Raw genomic sequence first — 18,699 nt, 5'->3', positions numbered from 1 at the left:
ATTTATTAAATAGGATAGTGTCACTTCATTCTAAGTATGTATAAGAAATAGAGTACTAGTTTTAATCAGCTCATTTGTGGCTATTGTTTCTTGCTCTGACTTACCGGATTTATTTTTGTTAATTACTCTCATATAAAGAGAAGTTATTTTGTTTCTGTTCATTGTTTTATTTATTTTAAACAGGACATTTTTATTGTTTTGTTAAATTTTAACTGGGTAACGTGTCCAAACACAGAGAAAACCTATATATAATAAGTCATGACTAAGAGTCAGAGGCAAAAAAAGGTTAAAAAAAGACTTTTATTTTGGCGTGGCTTGTGACGCCGTAAGCCTGCGCCGCTCTCGCTCTGTGATTCAACAGGAGAAAGGTTTGTTTTAAAGCGTTTAGCTTTATGTAAAGCGATTGATTAAAGTTTCAGGTTTTTCATTTAGTGCTATGTACCTGCTTCTGACAATTTTATTTTAACCCTTTATTTAACGTAGGACTATTTAACTCACAGTAATGAGGTTTATTGTTTAAATAAAGATAAGATAAACCTTTTGTTCCTGAGAGGAAATTTGTCTTGGGCAAAAAAGTGCTATAAGCAGACAATAATATAAATAAAACAAACAAAACAATTAAGAACATACCTGAAGAAAGTTTAAGTGAAGTAACAGTAAAGTGTGTAATAAGTGTTATAATGAAGGTTTAATTTATTAAATACCATAATGTCATTCTATTCTAAGTATACATCACTATAAATAAGAAATAGATAGAGGTAAAGTTGGTTTTATATTCGCACATTCGTTCATTAAGAAGTCTCTATATTGTTTACCATGTTACTTAGAATAGGATGCAAGTGTGACTTCTAAACAACATTAACACTGTTTATTTGACTGTGAACAATGTTGTACTTTGATAGTTATTGGCTGCTAATATGATTTCGCTATTTAGAGTTTGCAAAAATTACTTTTATGAAATTATATTATAAAGGGAAAAGTCAGAATGTGTGAATATAAAACCAACCTATCTCTATGAAATTGAGTACTAGTTTTAATCAGCTCATTTGTGGCTATTGTTTCTTGCTCGAGAAAAGTGTGTAATAAGTATTAATGCAATCTTTTACCTGATTTCTTATAGTTAATTACTCTCATATAAAGAAACTGTTGAAGCAAGTGTTGAAGAGAAGTTATTTTGTTTCTGTTCACTGTTTTCTTAATTTTAAACAGAACATTTTATTGTTTTGTTAATTTTAAACAGGATAAAGTGTCCAAACACAGAGAAAACTCCTGCTGAAGCGACTGATCTCCACACTGTTATAAAGATGGCGTTTATTAAAGAGGAGAGTGAAGATGTGAAGATTGAAGAAACATTCACAGTCAAACAGGAAGATCCACAGGAAAAAACAGGTTAGTTTTCATTGTCAAAGACCAACTCAGTCATTTGATTCTCATTCAGATATATTTTAATAATAAGAACACTAAATTAAATCCATCTTGCAGCCCTGAGTGTGCTGCCTAGTTCTCCTAAATTCACATAAGCACTCATTGAAAGACAGGAATGAGTTTCTTTCATCACTTGTTCTCATGTCTTTTGTCATTATTTTATGTATTATTAGTCTCCCATTTTCTCTACCTTCTTAAGGTTATTGCTTTTCTTGTTCCTCTACTGTTTATAAAGCGTCCTTGAGCACTGGCGCTATATAAGATAAATAAAAACAATAAATTAAAAAAGTTTGACTGAGCTGACAATATTTTACCTACAGTATTCTCATAGAAGATATCTGCTATTACAGTGATAGTGTTGGCTTAGTACTTTCCATTTGCAAATGTCACAATAATCACAATTCCAACTTCTTTATGGGTTTAAACTTGTTTCTAGTAGTTGTTAGTTCTCACAGATAGTATCTAGAATTACATCATTATTATAATAACTAATTACAGGGCTAATAACTGGGTCTTTAAATGTCTTAAATTCCAAAATCAAATTTTTAGGCCTTAAAAAGTATATTGTAGGTTAGACACCCCAGTGAGACAATGTGTGTAAGAGTAAAGTAGGAACTAGATTTTCTTTAAAATATACGTTAAAGTTTATTATTAAGCCGTTTGGAGTCGTTTTTAGTCACGGAAATTTACTTCCGCATCTGAAAAATCGCCAGACCGGAAGTCGGATGAGGGACAACGGATCGCGGTGCGCGTTTGGATGCCGAGATAAGATATTCTGAGAGGCTCACACAAACGACAGACCACAGCTATACAATTATAAGCCTGTGGACAGACCAGCAGACAGAACAGCAGAGAAGTGTAATTTAACTCTATTGTGAGAAGAACCGAGCAGGTTTATGGTGAGGCCAGTGTTGGCTTACAGAGAGATATGCATGATAACGAAATCTTTTCTAGCAATAGCAAAGCTAGAATTAATCATCTATAAATATTGATACTTACCAGTAACAGAAACTAATGAGCATTTAACAGAGTTATGCCACATTGACCCTATTTTTAATAGTAGATAAGTGAATACAAAACACAAATAACACAGAACGTCTGGAATAATGCAGAAACATGTAAACAAGGTACTGGAAAATCTTTTTTTATTTTACAAAAGGTTTTCAGAGCTTCTGTATTAAAATAAAAGCAACATCAAATATTAAAAAAATTTAAATAAGTTTTTAAAATATGTGTCTTTTTCTCATTTTTTTCATTGGGTAAACTGTAAAATTATCTCTATCAGATCCCATTTAGGCAACAATCCATAAAAAATACAAGTACAGTTGTTACTGTATAAATTATTTACAAAGATTTGATCAACAGATCTGATCTGCATTTATGGTTAAATAAACTATAACCCTAATTCAAGTTCAGATTCTAATTCAACTCAAGTTCAAGTTTTATTCATATAGCACAAAATCATAGAAAGTGTTAATACCAGCATTTTTACTCTTTATATATGTATAAGTATCTGTGTGAGTGTGTGTATACTGAAAGAAAAATAAATCATCTGACCCATTTAAAAGTAAACCTAAAATTATTTTTCAGTAAGTTGGCCAACGTTTATGTGGGTACCACACCATCATGTCTTTAATGTGTATTAAATTGTGAATGCTGTGTAAAAAGATGCCGACAGCCTCATCCTTGTAAACCCGCTGGAAGGATCTAGAAAGGAGAGCAAATGTAGTGCAAAGTTCTGCATTCTCGTCGAGCCTGTGAAGACCTCCAGGGCCGGCGCGTCCATGGCGGCGTCCGCGACACTACCCTCACCACCCGCGTCCTCAGTTATGTCCGCGCATAGGGCGGCAGAATAGAGAGGCTGGCATCCGCGACACTACCCTCACCACCCGCGTCCTCAGTTATGTCCGCGCATAGGACGGCAGAATAGAGAGGCTGGCGTCCGCGACACTACCCTCACCACCCGCGTCCTCAGTTATGTCCGCGACACCTCCTCAGTTATATCAGTGCATAGGGCGGCGTCCGCGACACCTCACTCACCACCCGCTTCCTCAGTTATACATTTTAAAATTCACCGTATGATTTATAAAATAACATAATACAGAAAACCCAGCCACATTTGCAGACCCTTGGACAGTGAACTGCAAACCATCTCACAAAACTTATACAGTAGACTGTACTGTGTACAGCTCTCATTTTCATCGAGCTGCATCTCCGACTGATCCAGGAGTGTTTTTCGCCGTTCGCGTCAGCTATAAGTCTTATCGAATTCATCCCATTTCACGAACCAAAATAGCGACAGGAAACTTGTGGACTTGATCTGTTGACAGGCTAGAGTTTGTGCAGTTCCCATAAACACAATAATATAGCATGATGATGATAAATTACGCTAAAACTAACAACCATTTCTGCTATTAGCTCCTCTGCCCCACTGTAAACAGCGCGCGTCTGTCAGATAAGTCCCGCTTCTGACATCACCGGGGTGGTTAGAAAAAAAAGCGGAAGTGGGAAAACAGATACATTTTCTTTAAATTTGTGCCCTTGCACTTCATAAAACATTGTAATATGTTTTTTTATGGTATTATAGAGTACTTTCACAAACGAGTTTACCTTTTTTGAAACAGTTTTTTAACCTACAATATGCTTTTTAAATATTTAAATTCTTGTTCACTTATCCATTTCATATCTAAATCTATTTGTAAAGTCTCATCAATTTGTTTTTTGTAAGAGCTAGCCAGATTTAAAACAAGTCTCTTATTAAAAGTCTTATCCTGGAGCATTAGTTTTACTTTCTCAGCGTATACTTTAGTATTCATAATCACAATTCCACCACCTTTATCTGCTCGTTTAATAGTCAACGTTGGATCATTGGTTAATGTGGAAAGAGCGTCTTTTTGTTTTCTAGTTAACTTTTGTTTTTTATATGATGCTTTTTCTGATTCTTGCACATTTTTTCTACATCATTTTCAACAAGTCTACAAAAGGTGTTTACTGAATGATTATGAACTACTGGAGTGAACGTTCTATTAGGTTTAAATTGTTGTGTATATGGGGTTCCATTTATATTTGAATAAAAAAAACTCCTCAATTTTACATTTCTAAAGAATTTAAATAATTCAACGTTGATCATAAAAGGGTCTGATGTATTATATGGCACAAATGATAAACCTTTGCTCAACACTTCAGTTTGTTCAGTGGATAATTCCTTGTCTGATAGATTGAATACAAGATTGTCCAGTTAATTAAAAACATTATGTTCAGGTGAAGTTACCTCCCTAGGTTCTTCTCTATTTCCTTTTGTCCGACTTCCTCTTCTTGTTGCTTTCCTTGACCAATATTGCGCTTGGAACGACGGGGCTGGTCCAAAAAAAACTTTTTTTTGTCTAAATCTTGTATGAGATGATGAAGCATAGGAGTCATCTGATTCAGAAGCACTTGTGTGGTTCATTCTCTGTCGTTGTGGATGGGGCTTCGATCTTTCCGACATCCAAGTGTACACTTTTTGATCTTTATAGTCCATAGTGTCTTTCTTAAATTTGTGAATCTTGAAGTTGAGTAATTCCTTTTTGAAATTCTCAAGTTTCTCCTCCATTTGTTTTTGAAATTCATTTAGTTGTTTCTTGTCAAAAGTTTGATTCATTTTAATCTTATGATTTTCAAACTTTTCAGATAGTAACTTCGTTTCTTTCTTTGTAAAGTCAATAATCAGGAGCACTAGATTCATCGAACAATGGTTGAGAATTTTTACACCATTTTTTGCAGAATTCAACATTATCTCGTCCTATCGTTGATTCTTTCTGGATTCACAGTCCTCGTGGTATTCGACAATTTCTGTAGTACTCACTTAATGTTTGGGCGTGTAGCTCCATTCTGACTTCTTTTTGTCGGAATGCCAACAGTCTTTGTTCCATTTGTTCTAGCGTTTCTTTAGTTGAAATCGTGGACTTAAGTACTTGGCCAGGGAGTAAAATCTTTTCCGCATCATCTGTACTGAATGTGAATGTAGCAGCTTTTTCTTCTGTCATTTTGCTGATCTCTTCGAAAAACATCTTGTTGAACGCTGGCAGCAGGTGTTTGATGAATAACGTGTGTAGAGTTACTGAAGTTTGTCCTGCGCGCTTGCGTTTTTTTTTTAGTTACTTCTTTGGTTTGGTGCGTTAATCTTATCGTTGCTATTATTCAAAAGAAGGTAATGATTCGCACTTAATTGCTTCGTACTGTTTTTATTTTTACTTTTTCTTACATTTTACTGGTGATAACGGACAAACAGATATTTCGGCACAAAGCCTTCCTCAGTGTGTGGCATAATTCTCTAACTCCACCCTTTTATCCCATAGTCAATCACAATGTGTAATTAGTTAGACCGTCACTCTCATTTCATTATCCATGTAAATTGTTAAAAAATATGATGATAATTGATATGCTGTTTTCTTATGTAGTAATGGTTTTTGAATGTAGGTTTTTTCGTATTGTAGGGATTGTATACAGTTTAACCCAAAGAATGACCAGTCTGGTAGATGAAGAAGAGCCGGAGTCAGAGATTTTAAAAAAATAAATTAAGTTTACTGAAGATAGTTTGCAGTTTCATTCGCAGAAGCCAGCTTCAACACTCTCAATGAGTTCCTAGGCCGCTCTGCTTACAGTTTCAACAATCGAACAATTATACTCTTTACACAAGTCCAGAAAGGGTGGGATCCAGGTAGACACAGTTCTCATTGGTTACAACAGAAATAGACAATTCTAAATACATGCGTCAAAGAAACATAGTATCTACTTCCAGATATGGATGGCCTTAATGCGTGCGTCAAAGAAAGCATTGTATCTGTCTCCAGATATGGATGGCGACCTGATGCCTAGAGGTGAGGTCGCCTTAAGTTATTAGGAGCTGATCTCCGACCTGTACAAAGCTAAACCAGGAACACAATAGACACAAAAGACCATCTGTGTGAAAGACTCAAGGATGTTTCTTGTACGTTCAGCTGTGTTATCAGGCTGGTTCAAGACTGTTTCCATCAACAGTCTGCTGCAATATCTTTACTCCACACAGTCTATCTCCACACAGAAAGGAATTACATTAAAATTAATTATACTCAAAAACAGATCAATCAAACAGCTATAATATTATAGGCAATATATCAGGACAATAAAACAGGTGTCTTCTTCTCCTCTGTATTGGACCTCTAGTCATAGGAACAGATAGAGAGAGAGAGAGAGAGAGGTCTCCATGACCTATGACCTGGTCTGTGTGTCTCCTGAAAACAAAGTTAAAATAGACAGGCAAAAAGAGAAACAAGGACACAGAACATTCTTACAGTAAGCAGTTTTAACTTAGTCATAGTTAAAATCAATTCACAGTTAAATACTAAGAAACAGGATGATGAAAAGGATAAACGGTGGTCCATGATGAGACGAATTGGAAAGCAGAAATCCGAATCCTTCAGTCCCCCCTTTTGACCCGAATGGAGTCCAAACTCCACTTCCGGTCAGCCAGTGAGGTCACTAAGGAGAGTGAAAGTAATGACTCATGCTCCCTTAATAAGTTCGCAGAGTTTTCTTCACCCCTTCTTGGACAAGCTGGAACCTAAAAATTCCAGTCCCCAAGCTAAGGGCTCTTTCACTCTCCACCCACAAAAGGAGTTCACGCTTCTCATCATCGGTGGGATTAAGGGTCCTGCAAGCAGAAGTAAATACATACAAAAAACAACAGCGGACTAAAGTCCAGAATGTGAACACAAATGCGCAAGCCCTAAAAGTCCTCCAGAAGTAAACAACTCATAATTTCCATCGATACTTCCTCTGATGCATCTACAACTTGCTCCAACTCTAAATTCAAACATACAGGCTAATTCTAGTGCTCAGAGATCCTCTGATCAGACACAAAAGGTCATCCACTCGACCTAAGCCACTCAGGATTCAAATTCATGACCTGCAAAAACATCTTTATTTTCACCAGTTTTAAAACCTTCATCAGCATGTTCACTAACTTCAAATTAGAATAATGAAGCATTTTTACATTAACACACATTAAACATGCCAACAGCACAATAGTCCAATTCAGCACCATTACCATGTTTAATTATCACCTCGCTGAACTCCATGTCAGTCAAGTCCACTTAAAATATCTTTTCATTCAAATAATGATGTGATTGGAGTGATGCTACACATTCCTCTGTATCATTGATAGGAAGTGTACAAGCACCCTTGTCCTGGCCATAATGAGCCAAATTCACCTTCACAGTTAACAAACTAATATCAAATCCACTCTCTGGAAGCCGGGCTAAATGAATTGAGCCAGACCCTCAGTCACCTCAAAGAGACTAGATATAGATATTACCTGTTACCTAAAGACCAAGAAAGATGTAATGGTTTTTACAAACTATTAATCCAAGTCATTAACATGCAATAAGAGGGATTGTGAATCCATTTCTTTTGTTCCCACGTTTTAGGGGTTTAATAAAATCTTAGTCAAATTCAACAAAGATCAAACTCAAGCATCTTTTAACAGAAATAAGACTAAACCTTATGATTATCTTCTCAACGTGTCATTTGTACCATTTACTTTACTCTGACTAAACCAGTCAACATAATCAGAAGCAAACAGTATGATTTTGTATAAAATTCATTTGATTCTTACTGTCTGGTCAATTAGAATTGCTCACAGGTTAGTTATTTGCTAAAACTTTTGATTATTTGAAAATCTTTCATACCTGTCATTTGACAGTAAAACCTGTTTAAAAGCATTACCAATTGAACAAGAACAGACTGAGTTAACAACTCTTTTACCACATATAATCAAGACTCTTGCTTGGATATGGACTACTAAATTTTCATTTAAAGACAGTCTAAGTTTCTGTAAAACTTGTCAGTATTCACAATAATAATATTAACTTGAGTTGACTTGACTGCTTAAAAATGCTGTTAAAGTTCACGCTGCATTTCTGTTTACTAAAATGTTCATTTTTGCTGCAGCAGTATAAATACTTCTTACTGAATTTAACCATCAGATGCAAACACTTTCATTCAACTTTATCTCTTTGTTCTATACAACATCCAAACGATTATGTTCCTCTACCATTGAGGACACACACACATAGACAGAGTGATTTACTGCAGCATTTGCCTTTAACACAAATGACTTCAACTCAATTCTCTGCTTATTTTTCCTATGCTAGAGTGAGGATGCTTTCTGGACTATTGTGGTTAGTGACTTAGCCAATGTCACTGTTTAAATGCCATCAAGTCTAAAATATTTAACATTAATATTCAGATAGCAAAGAATTAACTGTAATTAACCTTTGAACTTCTCAGTCAATTTAGACATGGGTTTGTAACCTGATATGGATTGCAGTCTTCAATTTCACAGCTAATAAAACTTGTTTTAAAATTATTATTATTCCAGAGAGTAATCTGAATCAGGAAAAGAAGTCATTATTAACGATTGCAAACAGAGCCGGATAACCCATCCATTTAACGCTCATCTCATGGTCTGCATCATCTTTTCATCAGATTAACTCAGCATTATTGACTTCTGCAATGTCTGGCATTTCGCTTATAGAATCTGTAATTATATAACACTCATTCCAGAGGTTAGTGACAATATTCATACAACAGGGACAAATCATTCCCTCAGGACAATAAGCATTATTGTACCATAGATATGAATATTGTGACAGTTCATAACTAAGTTTGCTTTAGGTGTTGAACTCGCACAAATTTATTCTTAAAATTCTCTGTCCAGTTTCAACTGGATTTACATGATCTTTTATCAAGTTTCAAAGTTTCTGTTCATAATCAATGTCTTTTCTGAGACAATCAGCTGGGGCATTTTGTTTTCTTAATATCGTTGCTAAGCAAGTCGATAACAGAAACAAAACACAACTCATGGCTTCACTCAAACAGTCTCTGTCTCTCTGTTTCATGCACATGATTTTTCTATAGTCTTAGACTATAACATTAAAATTATTGCAATTCAGAATCTTTAATCATTCATTAACGTTCCAAATGTCAAAAGTTTGATCTCTTAAAACTCAGTTGGAACTATTTAAAGACTATGAGAATTTCTTGTAATTATTTTACCTTAACTGCTTAATTCCATTCAGCTGTGTTATCCAAACCATCTCACAGCCAGTCCTTATCTTTAGCCAACACCATCTCGAAAATGTCCTTCGTCATGCATAAGGACCTGCATCAGTAAAATACTATGAAAAATCAGACACATCAGTTAAAAATCATCTCAGCTTCACATTCAGGAATTCAGCATTCTTAAAAATCAAACCTTATATATCCAGTGCTGTTAAAGCAGCCAACCACATTGATATTGGTAAAATTTTAAGAAACTGTACTGTCTCCAATGGTTCTTGAAAGCCCATTGCCATTATCTTTTTACCAATCATCTCCTTCAGGGTATCATACCCTGGCATAGTCCATTGATGCTTGTCACAAGGACAGACATGTCCTCAATAAAAGCAGGATTCTCGTGATCAGGTCTGGACGGGGCCACTGAGGCAGATTACTGTAACTTCAAACAGTTCCCCTCTAAGGATGCTTTAGGCCGATAGAGCATCACCCCAGTCCAGCACCATCTTTCACATTAAACATCCCCCTTTTCGGGTAGATGCCCCGGGGTTTACGAGGGGTCCCATGCCTTAGGTTGTTTTCCGCTTTGGCCAAGGGAAAATCTTACCCGTCTTAGGGAACCCCCCTTCGTGCCCACCGGTCAACTGCCACTCACACTGCAAGCTCCTGTGCAGGCTTCCTCCTTGATTCAGAATTTTCTGCAAACTTGGGAAAGTGCAGTCAAGAACCATGAAAGCCATTGAGACTACCTACTAGAATTTAAACATTGAGACAGGTTAATCAAACACTTAAATCAACTGAATATCAAGCTGAGATTATTCAGGGAGTTTAGATATCACCCTGATCCATTCAGTGTCAGGGTCTACTACCTCAGTATAGCCATCAGGCCCTGTATGTGATGGTGGAGACTAAAGATAAGACAAAAGTTACAAACAGTAATAAACCGCTGAAGACAAGACAAGAAATTTCCAAACAGTAATAACAACTGTTCAAATTAATTATCTCTATAGCTCAGCGGGTATATTAGTGTTTTTCAAGATGCTTTAACAAAAGCACTTTCATTCATTCATTTCTCTGTTCACTTAGTCCCTTTATTAATCCGGGGTTGCCACAGCGGAATGAACTGCCAACCTATCCAGCACGTTTTTATGCAGCTGGTGCCCTTTCCAGCCACAACCCATCACTGGGAAAACAAACAAAAGCATTTTGCAATCTCTTATTTGTTAACTTTGATTTTTAATTACTAATACCTCTTTTAGTGCATACAAATTGAAATGTAGAATTTCTGTATTCATTCTAGCATTTCCTTTAAATTGTGATTTCCAACTGAGCACTGTGCTTATCAATTGTTATGGAACAGGCAGATAGCAGCTCTTAGCTGACATCTAAAGAGAGAGAAAGAGAGTTTTGAGCAATCTATAACGAAAATGCATGTTTACTAAATTTAAACATTCATTAAACATAACATTAACCTCAATAACATAATTTCATTGTAATATATTTTTACTAGAGCCCGTCCTAAAACATATAAAACAGAGTTGACATGCATTTTCAAAGTAATGCTGTTACAGTCAACAATAGTTTTAGATCTTTCAGGGGTTAACTGCATCCATCAAAGTATTATTTGAAACCCCCATTTATGTTACATATATATTATTAAAAATATATAAATCCAACCATGAAGCTGCTTGTTTGCACAGACTTACATGGCATATTTTTATTCAGACATGTCTCTGTTACTTTTACAGCCAAAACCAGTCATGTTGAGGGCTAAACCAAGGTAGCAGTGCAGTCACACAGAATCTTATCTTCTAAGACAAAACATAAGCTATTCTTTATTCCCATAATGTTACTGCCAGTTTCTGTGCTTGCGATTTTGCTACTCGACACTCAATATTTAGATTTTAGCTTTTCAATGAAAATTAAATGCCAAAGGAATAATAAAATTTTTTTTTTTTTTCTTAAAATCAGTTCTAAAATCATTTTAAACCTGAGAGCTTAGCTGAGCCATTTACTGCATTCTGCTCTCATCTATTTCTTTTTATATCTGAGTTCAACACCAAAAGCAACAAGAAATTGAGAGGGCACTCTTACCAACAGCGCTTGGCTTCTGCTTGATGAATCTGCAAACCATCCCAAGATGTGCAAACTGTCCAGACCGGTCCAATCCAGTTAGGGTCATAATTTTCTCGGGATTGCTCCTGGTGCATCATTGATCAATCAACCTCACCCTGATATTTCTAGGTATCTTGTCTGACTTTTGTGGCCACTACTATCTAATGGATCTCTATTATAATGTTATATGTTATTTTTATTCAATTATTTCTTTCCCTAATAATCTGACCTACACTATTCTTATGGCATGCCTTTTGTCTGTAATGCAGTTAGATAGCAGTGGTGGAACTCAATTACAATCTCGGGTTAATTTAGTCCACTACTAAATAGAAAACCAGTCCAGGTTTTATGCCCGAGAATGTCCCAAAAGCCTCCTAAACACCCATCAAATGAGTACCCTAACTCCGGGTGAAGGAGAAGGTACACCTCTCAATTACTGTTACACTTATCAGTATCGCTATAGGTGTACCACAAAATGCACCAGCTCGCTAAGGGATTCCACAGCAATCTACCACAAAATTCTGTGAATCCACCGGCGCCTTTCATTTACGTCTAAATGAGAACCAAAAACGTTCCGTTACTACCCACTACTTCACAGACAATCCCTAGTCTTATAATTTTAAATCTTCCTACCTTCATTTTGTTGATTGATCAATGGTGTTACCAGTAAACAAGTGCCCGCATCCTCCACCAAAACTGTAGGGATTGTATACAGTTTAACCCAAAGAATGACCAGTCTGGTAGATGAAGAAGAGCCGGAGTCAGAGATTTTAAAAAAATAAATTAAGTTTACTGAAGATAGTTTGCAGTTTCATTCGCAGAAGCCAGCTTCAACACTCTCAATGAGTTCCTAGGCCGCTCTGCTTACAGTTTCAACAATCGAACAATTATACTCTTTACACAAGTCCAGAAAGGGTGGGATCCAGGTAGACACAGTTCTCATTGGTTACAACAGAAATAGACAATTCTAAATACATGCGTCAAAGAAACATAGTATCTACTTCCAGATATGGATGGCCTTAATGCGTGCGTCAAAGAAAGCATTGTATCTGTCTCCAGATATGGATGGCGACCTGATGCCTAGAGGTGAGGTCGCCTTAAGTTATTAGGAGCTGATCTCCGACCTGTACAAAGCTAAACCAGGAACACAATAGACACAAAAGACCATCTGTGTGAAAGACTCAAGGATGTTTCTTGTACGTTCAGCTGTGTTATCAGGCTGGTTCAAGACTGTTTCCATCAACAGTCTGCTGCAATATCTTTACTCCACACAGTCTATCTCCACACAGAAAGGAATTACATTAAAATTAATTATACTCAAAAACAGATCAATCAAACAGCTATAATATTATAGGCAATATATCAGGACAATAAAACAGGTGTCTTCTTCTCCTCTGTATTGGACCTCTAGTCATAGGAACAGATAGAGAGAGAGAGAGAGAGAGGTCTCCATGACCTATGACCTGGTCTGTGTGTCTCCTGAAAACAAAGTTAAAATAGACAGGCAAAAAGAGAAACAAGGACACAGAACATTCTTACAGTAAGCAGTTTTAACTTAGTCATAGTTAAAATCAATTCACAGTTAAATACTAAGAAACAGGATGATGAAAAGGATAAACAGTGGTCCATGATGAGACGAATTGGAAAGCAGAAATCCGAATCCTTCAGTATGTTTCGCAAATTGTTTTTGAATATGAGGGTAAATGTTTCCTGTATAATTAGTTAAATGGGTAGAGGTAAAGGTAAGACTTGTGATTTTTAATCTTTGGGTAATTGTTAAATGTAGAAAACTTTTAATGTCAACTGTTAGAATTTTATTGTATTGATGTACACCTGATTAATGATAATAGTTGATACACTTTATCTCTGTAGAGTGAGGTCGGAAATGGGAAGATTGTTTGTTTTGTTATTGCTGTGAAGATTATAAGTTATTGTTTGATTAATGGATAATGAAATGAGAGTGACAGTCTAACTAATTGCACATTGTGATTGACTATGGGATAAAAGGGTGGAGTTAGAGAATCATGCCACACACTGTGGAAGGCTTTGTGCCGAAACGTCTGTTTGACCGTTATCACTCATACAATGTAAGAAAAAGTAAAAATAAAAACAGTACAAAGCAATTGAGTGTGAATCATTACCTTCTTTTGAATAATAGCAACGATAAGAATAACGCACCAAACCATAGATGTAACTAAAAAAAAACGCAAGAGCGCAGGACAAACTTCAGTAACTCTAAACATGTATTTCCATTTAAAGCCACAGGCACAAGAAGAGCTTGGTTTTCCTCTGACCCCTAAATTAAATATTCTACAAGGTATATGATCTGATTTTGAGCTGAAACCTCAGACACATTCTGGGAACACCAAAGACTTATTTTACATCTTGTAAAAAATTGGTAATTGTTGGAACCTTTTAAAGGAATAGTTGATGCAGAAATGAAAATAGCCTCACCATTTACTCTCTCTCGTGTGGTTTTAAACCTTTATGTGTTTCTTAATCCTGTTGAACACAAAAGAAGATATTAAAAAAAGAAAAAAAACCCTACTGGCTTACTGTGTTCCACAATAAAGGAAATGTTTAAAACTACCATGATGGAGAGTAAATGGTAAGGTCATTTTCATTTGTGGGTGAAACATCCATTTCTTGCTTATCGCTTTGAGCCTTTATACTAAAGTTAACTTTTTTTTTTTTTTTTTTTTTAGATCTGATGGTGCTGAAAGAAGAGACTCATGGACAGAATGAAATAGATGAGAAACAGCAGTTTATGAAACCCCAAGAAATAATGACTGATGAAAAACCCACACTGACTAAAAAGACTTCATCACACGGAAGACCTCGGAAATCCAAATCTGGGTGTAATTTCAGCTGTAAACAGTGTAGAAAGAGTTTCAGTCAGAAGTCAAAGCTTGATGTTCACATGAGAGTTCACACTAGGGAGCAACCTTACACCTGCGAACAGTGTGGAAAGAGTTTTGGTCAAATACAAGGCTTTAAAGCCCACATGAGAATTCACACTGGAGAGAGGAAGTTCACATGCCAAGAGTGTGGAAAAAGCTTTTATCATGTTGGAAACTTTGCAGCACACATGAGAATTCACACTGGGGAGAAGCCTTTCAGCTGTAAGCAGTGTGGAAAGAGTTTCTGTCATAAGCCAAACCTTGATGTTCACATGAGAGTTCACACAGGGGAGAAACCTTACACCTGCGAACAGTGTGGAAAGAGTTTTGGTCAAAAACAAAGCTTTAATACTCACATGAGAATTCACACTGGAAAGAGGCCGTGCACATGCCAACAGTGTGGAAAAAGCTACTATAATGCAAGAAGCCTTGCAGCACACATGAGAACTCACACTGGAGAGAGGCCTTTTAGCTGTATACTTTGTAGAAAGAGTTTCAGTCTAAAGCTGACCCTGATTGCTCACATGAGAGTTCACACTAGGGAGAAACCTCACACCTGCGAACAGTGTGGAAAGAGTTTTGGTCAAAAACAAGACCTTTACATCCACATGAGGATTCACACTGGAGAGAAACCTTACACATGCACAGAGTGTGGTAAAAGTTTTCCACATATAAGCTCACTCAAACACCACATTAGAACTCACACCGGAGAGAAGCCGTTTACATGTGCTCAGTGTGGAAAGAGCTTCACAACCAAAACTAGCCTCAAGAACCACATGAATGGTCACACTGGAACCATAGTGTTCACATGTGATCAGTGTGGAAAGAGTCTCACACGCAAAGACTACATTAAGAAACACATGAAGATTCACTCAAGAGAGGATCGTTTTAGATGCAGTGAGTGTGGAAAGGGCTTTAAAAGTAAAAGAAGCCTCAACACTCACATGAAGATTCACAATGGAGAGCAGAATCCTCAACATTGAGGCCTTGTCCACACAAACACGGGTATATTCAAAACGGCAGCTTTTTTACGTAGTTTGGCTGTTCATTCAAGTGAAGTTTATTTATAAACTACTTTCGAGAGGATCACATGCTTATGATTATCCACAGCTGGTCCTGCATTAGCTAAAACATGATTCACCAATCAGATGATTCCTGACTCTCTATAGATAATCAGAACACAAAGCTGCGGTCACACTAGACGTTGAGATTGTGAAATTCTGTCGTACGGTGCTGTTAAAAGGGGCGGGATCAAACAAGATTTTTAGAAATTAAAAAAGTGAGCAATTGCTCCATGGTTTAAATTTCTGTCCAGAAAGGTCATGTTTTGATCCTCGATTGGTCTCACGCAGTCAAGTGATGCGATTTCGCAGGTAAGAGTTCACAAAGCTTAAACTTTGCACCTCAGCAACCTGCGAAACTTGACACATGACCCTGTTTCTAGTCTGACGCATTCGCGTGCGTATGAATGGAAGTCTAAGGGAGGAAAAGCCCAGTGTGACCGTAGCTTAACTCTGTTATCCTTGTCTTGCAGAATCCCTCTCCCACCCTTACTCCCCCTCCTTTCTAGATTGGGCAACACGGCAGCCAATGATTAGCCAGTGGTTAGCACTGTTGCCTCACAGTAAGAATGTCTCAGGTTAAAGTCCCTGCTAACCAGTTGACTTTTTGTGCAGAGTTTGGTCATTCTCCCTGTGCTCGCGTGGATTTCCCCTGGTTTTCTCCCACAGTCCAAAAACACACAATCTAAGTAAACTGAACATTAAATTGGCACCATAGTCGAGCTCTTAGTAAACCTTATATCTCCCTTTAGCCGACCCTATATCTGTCATTAGAATAGAAAGAAGTCTGGGGAGTTCATCGAGATCTACCTGAGCTCACACTCCCCTCTCGTCCTGCTTACGGGAGGGAGCATAGGGCTCGAGGATCTTGTGAGTTTAGGTCTCTCTCAGGATAGCATGCCAAACAAGTGTGAACTCTTGAATGCATATCAAGTTACTGATAATGAAACCCTTTGTACACCTGAAAATTTAAACTCAACTAAAGAGGGGTGAAGATTTTGCCAGCTGTTTTGTCGTGTAGATCAGGGGTCACAGCCCAGTACCGGGTTGTGAGAGTTGCTATCGGGCTGCAAGAAGGCAAAATAACTCTATATGTTGATAGATTGTATTGGCTTGTTTCATATGCAACAAGTATCTACTTCTGATAAGATGTGAACCAAATGACCTAGAGGAACTCAGGAGATGTGACCCAACCAAAGCAGTTGGGTAATCTCCAGGGGGGTTTCATCCTTTGTTATATATTAGTGTCTCACAGACTGTATTTTGGTTTAAGTTACTTGAAGACAGAGAAGTTAACATCACTGCTGATGAACTGCACAATTAATTGTCTTCAATAAAGTCTTCTGCCCGTAAGAACTTTGGTCAGCTTACTTATTTTATGTATTAGAGTTATCTATACATTTGCGAGCCACCCAAGAACGCTTAAGCCAAATACAGCAAAACCTGACAATGTGCTTCAACTTATTATGAACCGACAACCATATTTGTGCAGGGTTCCGCACAATTCTTTCATGTTGTCACAACACAAATTAAGTTAACTTAACACTTTTAATAAATTTATGTGGATTGAATATTAAGGCCTAATCTCAATTCTATTTTTGTACCCCTTCCCCTTGGCGCTTACAACTGAGGGTTAAGTTGAAGGGCTTCAAATTTTACCCCTAAGAATTGGGACAGCACTACAGTACCTGCACACGTCATCATATGTCCTCGCGATTTCTTGCTTCATATGAGATCAGACGATCGCGACTGCTGTACTTATTCCAGTTGTGTTATTTTTGGGTATTTATCTTCAGGAAATGACTGAAGGTATATGTTATCATAATGATCTAATGTGGCAATAGGATCGTAACAGTACTGTGCATTTAACACAGTGGCCATACTCATCAATGTAAACACACAACAACAGCATTAACATTATAGCAGACACTGTAAAAAGCTCATTGACAGCCACTTGACTTTTCTGACAGGGTATTTCAGTGTCATCGAGTGTCAGAAATTTGTGGGACTGCTGTACAGGAGTTATGATTAGGGATTAGAGCTGCACAATTAATCTTAAAAAGATTGCGATCTCGATTCGACCCCCTTGACGATCTTAATCCAGCATTTCTACGATTCTGTCACTCATAATTTCAAGTTAAGGAGAGAAAAAAAGGCGGCCGCACAAGTCTTTTCATTGTTTCACATACATTGCTAAGTGACATAGACACTTCCAAATGATGTTAAAAGAGTCACATACTGTATTTATAAGGTATAATTCACCTGAAAATGTCATTCTTGTCTTCATATAATGATGTTTTCGCAGCCGGGAAATCACACGTGATGTGAGCTGCTGACCGTGAGAGCGCGCTCAACTTAATTATAGACGTGCGCACGTCTACTTTAGTGAACAGAACTTGCAAATGTTGTAAGTAACAGGTAATACAGTTGTAAATAATATTCAGTTTGTGGCACAGAGTGATTGTTTGGGAGCAGCGCGAAGTATGAACAAGCACTTTGCAGTCAAAATAAAACCGAAATCGTGCACTTCATTTAAATGATCATATCTCGTTTTAGAGTTATGATTACGACAAGCATTTGATTTGTTTTTTTCTTTCATAGCGAACAGAGTTGTGCATGAAAATAAATCTTTACAGTGTCAGTATAACTACTCTAGCCCACATATTGTTGAATATAATCTAATAATGACAAATGTCTGATTTTACTAGTGAATAAAACTGTCTAATAATGTTGTCAATGACGGATTGCAAGCATAATCAAATCAAATAGAAATACAAGTTCCTCTTAGCAAATCAGAAATCAAGACAATAATTAAAGAAGGTGTTAATAGATTATGGCAAGAGAAATGGGATAAAGATGAGAAAGGCAGACATAGTTACAGTTTTCCAGCTTTATTCAATATATCCTCTTTATTGTTCAGCAGAAAAAAGAGTTAAATATGTTTGGAACAAGTAAAGGATGAGGCTAAATGACAGAATTGTTAGTTTGGGTGATCTATTCCCATCTATCACCAAGTTAAAGTATATAAATTGATGTTAAAATGCCTAAATAATATTAATATCAATAAAAAGATCTGCTATCTACTATTTTCACATTGAGGTAATCTTGTATTGATAATTTCT

General features: G+C 36.8%; 1 protein-coding gene across 1 annotated transcript; it reads left to right on the top strand.

Annotated features, from left to right (window-relative positions):
* Window positions 1-338: 338 nt before the first annotated feature.
* On the top strand, window positions 339-16,933 carry LOC108183928 (uncharacterized). The gene is made up of 3 exons (XM_087248894.1): window positions 339-368; window positions 1,241-1,389; window positions 14,322-16,933. Exons 2-3 carry the CDS (start codon window positions 1,305-1,307, stop codon window positions 15,497-15,499), a joined length of 1,263 nt encoding a protein of 420 aa, XP_087105020.1. The 5' UTR covers window positions 339-368; window positions 1,241-1,304; the 3' UTR covers window positions 15,500-16,933.
* Window positions 16,934-18,699: the final 1,766 nt, after the last annotated feature.

Source organism: Danio rerio, chromosome 4 (genome assembly GCF_052040795.2).
Source record: "Danio rerio strain M-AB ecotype USA chromosome 4, GRCz13ab, whole genome shotgun sequence".
NCBI classification, from domain to species: Eukaryota; Metazoa; Chordata; class Actinopteri; order Cypriniformes; family Danionidae; genus Danio; species Danio rerio.
The sequence above is the reverse complement of the archived record's forward strand: the minus strand, read 5'-3'. Positions and strand labels throughout refer to the sequence as shown.